The sequence below is a fragment of the Panthera onca genome, chromosome B3, assembly GCF_046562875.1.
Source record: "Panthera onca isolate mPanOnc1 chromosome B3, mPanOnc1 haplotype 2, whole genome shotgun sequence".
Lineage (NCBI taxonomy): Eukaryota > Metazoa > Chordata > Mammalia > Carnivora > Felidae > Panthera > Panthera onca.
In genome coordinates, this window is record NC_138344.1 from 136,194,032 (window position 1) to 136,203,798 (window position 9,767).

General features: G+C 50.9%; 1 protein-coding gene across 1 annotated transcript; it reads right to left on the reverse strand.

Moving 5' to 3' along the window:
• Positions 1-4,720: 4,720 nt before the first annotated feature.
• LOC132676636 (interferon alpha-inducible protein 27-like protein 2) lies at positions 4,721-6,530 on the reverse strand. Its single transcript, XM_078447884.2, has 4 exons — positions 6,387-6,530; positions 6,191-6,220; positions 5,522-5,683; positions 4,721-4,941 (listed from the first exon to the last, which is right to left on the reverse strand). Exons 1-4 carry the CDS (start codon positions 6,430-6,432, stop codon positions 4,739-4,741), a joined length of 441 nt encoding a protein of 146 aa, XP_078304010.1. The 5' UTR covers positions 6,433-6,530; the 3' UTR covers positions 4,721-4,738.
• Between the last annotated feature and the right edge of the window lie 3,237 nt (positions 6,531-9,767).

Here is a 9,767-nt window from a genome sequence, read left to right on the forward strand (position 1 = left end):
TGTGGAAAGCAGTGGGCACAGAGAGGGATCCCGAGATGAGGGGAATGTAGCTGGCCCAGGAAGGTTGCGGATGGAGACGCTGTGACTTGCATTAGCATCCAGTCTGGGCGAGAGAAGAAGGGGAGCCCTGCCACCGTCCTCCTGAGTCCCCACAGTGACTTCGGAGACACCTCTAAGGCACCCCGGATACTCACAGAGCAACTTAAAAGGGCTGGAACAGGAGGATCAAGACAAATAGCATTAAAAACAGATCTACTATGGGGGGGGGGGGGGCGCGTGGGTGGCTCAGTTGGTTGAGCGTGCGACTTCAGCCCAGGTCATGATCTCACAGTTTGTGGGTTTGAGCCCCGTGTCGGGCTCTGTGCCGACAGCTCAGAGCCCGGAGTCTGCTTCAGATTCCATGTCTCCCTCTCTCTCTGCCCTTCCCCTGCTTGCTCTCTCTCTCATATTCTCTCTCAAAAATAAATAAATATTAAAAAATATTAAAGGGGCGCCTGGGTGGCTCAGTCGGCTGAGCGTCCAACTTCAGCTCAGGTCACGATCTCACAGTTTGTGGGTTCGAGCCCCACATCGGGCTCTGTGCTGACAGCTCAGAGCCTGGAACCTGCTTCGGATTCCGTGTCTCCCTCTCTCTGCCCCTCCCCCACTTGTGCTCTGTCTCTCTCTGTCCCTCAAAAATAAATAAATAAATGTAGGAAAAATTGAAAAAAAAAAAAAAGAACCCACATCTACTATGGGGTGCTTGAGTCGCTCAGTCAGTTAAACATCCGACTTTTGGTTTTTGGCTCAGGTTATGATCTCTCAGTTTGAGTTGGAGCCCCTGCTTGGGATTCTCTCTCTCCCTCTCTCTCTGTCCCTCCCTCCCCCCCCCCCCCCAAAATAAGTAAACACACTTTAAAAAAATTAACAGATCTATTACGGTCAAGACATTGCCCATGACTCATCACATAAAATCTGCACCCCAAGATTTTTGCTGCCCCTGTTTTATAGATCTTGTTAAAAGAACTTGTGAAGAAATGATCCAGAGTCCCTAACTCTTGCTGCTGTTGAAGATGGGCATCTTTCCACAGGCTGAGAACGGCTGGCTTTGTGGCTTATTTCCAGCTGGGAGCCTTGAACTGGCTTCTTGCCCACCAGCTCTCTCCCAGCCGCCTCCTCCAGCAACCAGCCTGTATTCAGGGAGATAAAATTATTTACCTGATGAACCAAACCATTTCAAATTGCTGAAGAAGTTCAAGGTAGGGTGGGGGAGGTGGACGACTTCACCAGTTTCAGCCATCTTTGGGCCAGCCCCAGCCCAACTCTCTGGAGTGTCTTTGGTAACAGCGATTTTCTGGAGGAAAAGGTAATTGCAAAGGAACATTTGTCTTTTTTTTGAAAAATTTTAACAGATGTTTATTTATTTATTTTGAGAGATAGAGTGTGTGCGTGTGCGCATGAGCACGGGAGGGGCAGAGAGAGAGGCGCACCGAGCCCGATGCGGGGCTCAATGTCACGAACTGTGAGATCATGACCCGAGCCAAAATTGGGAGTCAGACAACGTAACAGACAGAGCCAGCCAGGTGCCCTGAGAAGGAATATTTTTCAAACTGAAATTGTGCCAGGCTTTTTTCCTGACAGTTGCAAAGACTTAGGGACCGTCCTCGTTTGAGTGACCTACCCTACAATCCTTAACCAGCCTCAGAGCCTGAGCTGTGTTCTCTGCTGGAAAGCTGACAGATGTGGACCTGGTTGCGGTCCAGTACGGACCAGGGCGGGGGGGTCACTGTGAGACAGACTGTAGTGGCTCTTGTGTGAGCCTCATTCTGCAGCAAGGAGATGAATAAGGCCTGAACACAGCCAAGTTTCGGGAACAGTCTAATGGAGCACTGTGGCTGTTTTGGGTTCAGCCCTGGGGGCTCCCGAGTGGCCTGAAGAGAGGGAGGGACGTTGTCTTGGGCTGAGGCTCCACCACGAGGACTCAAGTGCCAGCGGTGTGTTTGGGAGGTGACCCTAGGGGGCACCAAGAGGGGATGAAAGATGAGGTGGAGAAAGACCCGCGGCCATGAAAGGGTCCATTCATGAGTGAGTCTGCACTGTGGGCAATTGAGATTCGATTCTCCGGAGACCCCTGGGAGACCCCCGGGAGTCTAGGGCAGGCCTGAGTTGTCCCACCTGAGGGGTGTTCATCCCCAACTAAAACCCATCATTGGCTGAAGTCTCTTCTGCGGGAGCCGACACCCTGCTTCCAGCCTGTCTTGTCAGCCAGGGCTGGGGGCCTAGGAAGGGGTCATCGGCGCTGGCAGTAGGGGACAGCAAGGGCTAGAGGGTGAGTGCCAGGGGGTACGGGGGCAAGGCTCCAACCGTCCGCTGCGCAAGCTCAGTGGAGACCAGGAAGTGAACAGTATTTACGTCTGGAGACAAGTGCGCCTCTTCCCCTAGGAGTACCCGGGAGCTCCGTCTTACCGGAAGTTGCACAGGGTGTGGATTTAGGTGTTGCTATGGCTACCATGGGACTAGTTTCACCTTGTGTTTCCTTTGGGAGCTGGTGTTTCTCAGCGTCTGCTCCATTCTCAGCTTTAGGCTTCCTTTTGGTGTGTGCATTTCAGAGAGGGTCTCCCTGGACACCTGCTCCCCCAACCGTGCAGACGTCTGTTGCTTGTTCCTTGCCAGGCTGGCGGCGGGGATAGTGGCATTCTCTGCGGTCCCATCCGGCCTCAGTCTGGGCAAGTCTGGGGAGGGGATTTTCTCAGTAGCTCTGTCCCTCCCCCGGTGGTGGGTGGGTTCTCTCTGCGCCCCGGAGGGTTTAGCACCCCGACCTTGGGGGTGGAGGTATTCTTCTTTTCTCCCCCTCCATCTATGGTGATTTTCACCTGTGTTCTGGGAGCTTAGGGGTTTACTGCCCGACCCCCAGCAGCATGAGGCTCTCGTCCCCCAGGGGAGCAGGGAGGTAAGGCTGTAGCTGCCTCCACCCCCAGCCTCCTCTCCGCAAGGGAAGTGTTCTGTGGGTTTCTGCCTACCCACAAGTCTTTCTTGCGAGCACCCAGCAGACCGGCCAGCTCTGAGGGGTTCAAGAAAAGTTATTTATTTTTATTTTAAAGTTGATATACATTTTATAAAATTGCTTTCTGTAGGTCGTGGGGGAACGAGTTTAAGAATTCCCTGAGCCTGCACCGATGGGTTAACAAGGCGTAAAGAGTTAGAAAGCCACAGGATGAACGCACCCAAGTTTGGGTAAACAAGATTGGGTCAACAGGGCAAAGGCCAGCCAGTATAGGACAAAGGTATAGGAATAGAAAAGCCTTGGGATGAAAGCATCAAAAATGAGGTGAACAAGATTAGGGATTCAGGGCGGAAATGTCCCCCAACTTAGCACAATCGCAGAAAGGTGCTTTCACAGGAAGGACCAAAACAGGAAAACAGGACTGTAGACCACAGCAGCTGGAGTTGCCCGGAAAGGAACTAATAGCAAAAGAAAGGTGCCTTGTTGACCCTGAGGTAGCATGCTCTTTCTTGTCCCCTAGGCCAGTTGAGGTAAAGAGAGGTGGCGCCCCATGCCTGCTGTAAACAACCTTCCTCCCAGTGCCAGGATTTTGTTTTGTATTGACCCAAACTCCTAACACCGCATATCTTCAAAACCCCCTTTCCCTCACGCCCATGAGCTAATGGTCAGGGTTTCATTGTCTCTCTTTGCACGTCCATGACGCTTGTGAGCCTTCCGATCTTAATAAAAACGGAGCAAAGACCCTTCTTCGGGGCTCTTGTCTCCTCCTGGACATTAGCCTCTCTCACATTGCAATCCTGCGTCCGCTCTCTTGAACTCCAGACCCAGAGTCTACGACAGTAGGTTGTCTGGATTTTTCGTGTTGTAGGTTGGGAGTGACGCTCTCTCCAGCTTTCTACATCCTAAGTGGCCTCTCCTTTGGATACGTCCACAAGTGGGAGTCTACAAAATGCAGAGGGTGCCCCTAGAGGCCCCCAGACTATTTACTGGGGTGTAAGCAGAAGTTGTAGAATTTCTATTTCTATTTATGTTATATCTCATTCTTAAAAACAAACAGCAACTCCAGAGAAGAGACCTTTCTGGCAGGAAGTAAGCCCTCACTGTGGACTTGAGTGGAAACAGGGGATACCAATCGCACCTGTTGCCAGGGTAGGAATTGGAGGATTTTTCCAGACATGGCGTAGTGACCATTAGTGATTCAGTCTCCTTGCCTGGAAGCACCCAGAGCCCCACTGTGACATTCAACATACTAAGTTGTCCCGGTGATTTGCTTGCCAGCCTCCCCACAGGACTTTGAGGTCAGGCAGGGAAAGGCCAGTGTCTTGCTCACATCCTGATATGAGCAAGACACTGGCCTTTCCCTGCCTGACCTCAAAGTCAGGATGTCTAGTGTCCATACATAAGGAAGGGCAAAGTGCTCTGTCGTCAGTGGCTCAATATGTATCCTGGCTACCCCTGACCCCAGCTGCCCAATGGGAACTTTTGTCAACCCCCATCACTAAATGAGGGGGGAAAGTGAGGCCCACAGAAGGCCAAAGAATGGTCCTGGGTGTATACAGCCTGGATGTGGTCATCGCTTGTGAGACTAGGATGAATCAAAGCCTCCTGCCAACTGATTCTGTGCTTAGCCTGCCTCTACCCCCTCCACAAGGCAGGTGGGGAGGATGGGGTGATTTGGAAAACTCCAGTCCCCCCCCCGCCCCCCCAACAGGGCTGCAAGGAGCAAAGACATGGAGGTGCATCCACACATGATTTTTATTTCTCCTGTTTCTCTGAACTGAGCGGGGGGTTTGGAGGTTGAACTTGGGATTCAGTTTCTTCTGGCTGTTCCCCTTCAGACCCGGGTTCTTCTGGGGAAGAGGAAGAAGGTTCCTTTTTTGAGCCTCCAAGCAAGGCTCCAAAAGCTGACCCAATGGAGGCCAGGAGGATGTTGGATGATGTGGAGAGTCCAGCTGCCCCTGAGGAACAGACAGAGGGTGAGTACTGGAACCTGCAGTGGCCATTGGCCCCGACCCCTCTGGATGTCTGAGGCCCAGAGACCTGGATCCCTCCACTAGGTTCTGAAACCCCCAGGGCTCCACTTTGGGGAGACGATGCTGGAGGTGGCAAAGACAGGAGAGGGGGTGAACCTATGGGAAGTTAGAGACAGAGGACAGTCAGCCAAAGATCCAGTGAGCGACCGGTCCCCTCACCTTACACAGGAGGCCACTGAGGTCCGGAGGGGAAAGGACCCACCTAGGCCACCCCCGTGTCAGATTTGGGTAGGGCTGTACCCAGAGCCCTGGGCTCCTTCCCTTCTTCTCCCTCTCAGAGCCCCTTACCCCTCCATTCTCACCAAACTTCACTCAAAAGGAGCCAGAAAGAGGACAGTGAGGGACAAAGGACCCGGGAGGATGAGAACCACGGAACTGGAGGGAGCTGAGCCCTCCCTCAGGCTTAGCCTCTGGGGTGAACGCCCTCCTGGCTCTGCTCCTCTCCCCACTATCCTGCCCTCCCCCACCCCTCCCCCGACCTGTCCACCGCCCACCCAACACTTACCCACCGACTGAAGCGTCGCCACCAGGCTGCCCGCGGCGACTCCACCCCCGTTGGCGACCGCGGCGGCGGACATCATCTTGGCCGCTAGGGACGAGGCGGCGATTCCCGCCCCGGTGAAGCCCATGGCGCCCAGCACCACGGGCACGGCCCCCACGGCCACGACTGCGGGGAACAGGTGCTGGGTCTTGGCGCGGGCCAGGGGAAGGGACCCCTCCCGAACTCCTTGGCAGTTTCAGGGGCCTGTCTGCTCTGAACATCGATGGGACACGGCAACTCGTTGGTGGGGGGGGGGGGGGGGGGTGTCCCAAAGCAAAGAGAAAGGGGGGGATGTGGAGTCAGGTGGGGGACAAAGAGGTCACGGGAGGCCCACCCAGGAAGTGGCAGTGAGATACCGGGGAAGTCACTGCCCGTCACTGTGTGTGCGTGGGTGTGTAAATGTGGGAGGTGAAATATACCACTGCAGTCTGTATCAACAACACCCCCAGTCAAAGGAAATCTCTACGCGCTCGTTAGAAGGCCTAAGGGTGCAGCCAGGCCCCGGATCAGGCGTCCTCTTCCCGGGAGCAGTGTGAGCGCGGCTCTCTGCTCCTAACATTCACCCCGGCGGCCCTCCCAACCCGCATCTCCGCAGTCCCCTCCCCGGCGACGCACGGGATCCAAGCGACTCACCTCCTCCCACTGCGGCGGCAGCCGCCCGTTCTTGGGACACGAAAAGGGAAGAGAGACGGAGAATGAGTTAGCTAGGTAATAGGTGGAGGGAACGGAGGAAAACAGCGGGGCGTCTGGCCCGTCCTAGTTTGGGGGTCCGGGAGGCCTGCCCCCCACCCCAGCCCAGGCTGCCAGCTCCCTGCAAAGCTAGACTCACTCATCATGGTGCCGCCTTCCTTGTCCTCGCGGAGCTCTAGAAACATCTAAGCACCAGCGGGGGTGATTTCCTGATTTCCAATGGAAACTCGGCCTGCCCCTCGCGGGGCAGGCCCTTCCGCGCGGTCAGCCCCTAGCAAAACCCAGAGCCAGTCCTGCCCCGCCCCGCCCCACCCTCCGCCCCGCCCCGCCCCGCCCCAGCCCTCAAGCCCCGCCCCGCAGCCCCACTCCTCTGCTTCTCCGCTGAGCCCCCCTTCCTCCCCTGGCTCTTCTGCCCGCTGGTGGTTTCCCTCCTTCTTGGTGGCCCCGTCAAAGAGAAAAGCGTCCTAAAGCATCTGAACAACAGAGAAATGGTTTCCAGCGATAAAGAAACAAAGAAAGATAACAATGTGAAGAAAAAATACGGGTGACTCCTGAAAAACATGGATGTGAACAACATAAATCCACATATATGCGGATTTTTAATAGGACAGTGCTGTAAATACATTTTATCTTCTTGTGATTTTCTTAAAAATTTTTTAAAAATGTTTATTTATTTTAGAGACAGAGACAGAGCAGGAGCAGGAGAGGGGAAGAGTGAGGGAGACACAGAATCTAAAGCAGGCTCCAGGCTCTGAGCTGTCAGCCCAGAGCCCGATTAGTGGCTCGAACTCAAGAACAGTGAGCTCATGACCTGAGCCGAAGTTGGACGCTTAACTGACTGAGCCACTTAGGCGCCCCTCTTGTGAGTTTCTTTTCTCTAGCTTACTTTATTGTGAGAACGCGGTGTATAATGCATACAACACAAAATAGCTGCAAATTGACTGTTTAGGTGGTTGGGGAGGCTTCTGGTCAACAGTAGGCTATTACTAGTTAAGTTTTGAGGGAGTCAAAGTTATAGGCAGATTTCCCACTGTGTAAGGTGTTGGTGCCCCAACCCTCCCTCCCCCATGTTCAAGAGTCAACCACATTTAATTTCATTTCCACAGGGAGACACATTTTGGCACATTTCCTTCCAGTCTACCTCATCAAGGTTGCCCAGTTTCTGTCACACTCTGAAAACGTAACCCCCCTTACCAAGTTCTGATCACAATGTGCACACTACCTTGCAAGCTCCCCATTTAATGGGTCATTTAAATTTCCCCAGGCTGCTTAATATTCTTCCACAGGATTTTCTTTAAAGTCAAGTTTATTGAGATATAATTTACACACAGTAAAATTCAACCTTTCAGTGGACACATCTATGGGTTTGGGCAAACTTTTACAGTCGAGGAACCACCAGCTCAGACGTGGAGCATTTTCTTTCTTTTTTTTTTTTTTTTTCAAGTTTATTTTTATTTATTTTTTTTTTTGAGAGAGAGCTAGAGAGGTAGTGGAGGGGCAGAGAGAGAGGGAGACAGAATCCCAAGCAGGCCCAGGCTGTCAGCACAGTGCCTGATGCGGGGCTTGAACTCACCAACTATGAGATCATGACCTGAGCCAAAGTCAAAGTCAAGAGTCGTGCTTAACTGACTGAGCCACCCCAGGCTCCCCGGAGCATTTTCAACACCATCACCCTCTCCCCACACCTTGTCTCATGCTCCTTTGTAGTCAGTCTTGCTGGACCCCAGCCCCTGGCGACCACTCATCTGTTTTTATGTCCCTACACGTTTGCCTTTTCTAGAACTTGTATGTGTTTTGTACTTATCATCAAACAGCTATCCTGTGAATGTGCTGTAGTTCAAGGTATCAGCACCCCCACCCCCCAAGGGTTTAAATTCTTTCCAATTTTTGTTCATATAAGTGCTGATAAGTGCTTATAAGTTCTTATGAGTTCTTATACGTGGCAGGAAGTGCTTAGGTCACCATGCACAGATAGTTTTTTTGATAATATGTTCCTACAGGTAGAGTTGTTGGGTCGGACACTATGCATTTCTTATGGAACTTGATATTTATTGTTAGGATGCTCTCCAAAAATATTGTGTCAGTTTACCCATCTCTCAGAAGTATGTGAGAAGATCTATTTTTTTCCTATTCCTCACCAAGTTACCTTTGTCAATAAAAAAAAAAAAAGAAAAGATTTGCGGTGAAAGGTGGAAAATTGTGACTTATTTACATTTCTTTTACCACTAATGAGGCGCGAAAATAAAAGGAAACCTCGCTAAAATGGAGTTGCGAGGCCAGCAGGGGGAGCTCTCACGCCCTACCGCTCCTCATCAATTGCAGACCCCCAACCGGAAGAGACCTACTTTCCAAGTAGATACTACTTTAGTTGTTGCTTTACTACCCCAGGCGGAGGAAGGTTTTCCGCCTACTCTGGCAACAGCCCAGCCAAAAAGAGAGCCACACCACAGAGCCAATGAAGAGCCAGTCTCCTTTGAACTTCCAGTTGACGCCAACAGACTTTTTGTTCATATAACAGCCCTCCCAACTTACCCATTCCCTTTTACCCATTACCCAAAGAGCTGATTTCTTTGTTCCCCAGGCTTGCCTATGGCTTTGCCATAGGTTTTGTGTCAGGGATTGTAATTCTCCGCTATTCCTGAATAGACCAATTTTTACTGATAAAATATGTGGCAGTTTTATTTTTAAAGTTAATAGAGGCTTTTTTAAAAAATGTGTATTTATTTTTGAGAGAGAGAGAAACAGAGCACTAGTGGGAGAGGGACAGAGAGAGAAGGAGACACAGAATCCGAAGCAGGCTCCAGGCTCTGAGCTGTCAGCACAGCACCCTACACCGGGCTGAAACTCATGAACTGCGAGATCATGGCCTGAGCTAAGCCCCGATGCTTAACCGACTAAGCCACGCACGCGTCCCAACAGAGGCTAACTATTTTTAAGTTTATTAGGCTTGTGCAGTCCTTGTTTTGTAAGTTACCTTCTCACATTCTTTTTCCTACGGAGCTGTTATTTTTTTTCCCCCTTGCAGATATATAGGAATTATATATTAACTCTCTTAATCCCTTCTTACGGATGTTGCCGAATTTTGTTTCAAGTTCATTACTTATTTTTTGCCCTTTTTAACACAAAACTTTTTCATACCTATACAGATTTGCCGATCCTTTATTATTTTGTCTTTGTGTGCTTAAAAGGGTTGTTCCCGTTAGCTATCAGGTACATCATCACCTGTGTTGTCTTTAGGTTCTTCTGGGGTTTCATTTTTAAGCCCATCTGGAATTCAGTTTGGCACATACAGGGCGCTTTGCATATACCTATACATGTCTTAGCTGTTCTCATATCATTTATTAAATCATCTTTCATTTCCTCTCTGACCTGAAATTCTATCTTTATATTCAAAATGCACGTACTGGTAGATGTATACCAGGATAGGTGTTTTGGAATTTTCTGTTTCGATGAACTATCTCTTTTGGCAACAGTATCACCCTGTTGTAACGTTTATAAACTTATGTTCGATTTAATATCT

Coding starts and splice junctions, on each gene's coding strand:
- LOC132676636 (XM_078447884.2), bottom strand. CDS start 6,432: ATGTTTCTAGAGCTCCGCGAGGACAAGGAAGGCGGCACCATGATGA. Junction 5,684..6,190: donor TGCCGCCGCAGTGGGAGGAG/GTGAGTCGCTTG, acceptor TGTTCCCCGCAG/TCGTGGCCGTGGGGGCCGTG. Junction 4,942..5,521: donor GGCGACGCTTCAGTCGGTGG/GTAAGTGTTGGG, acceptor TCTGTTCCTCAG/GGGCAGCTGGACTCTCCACA.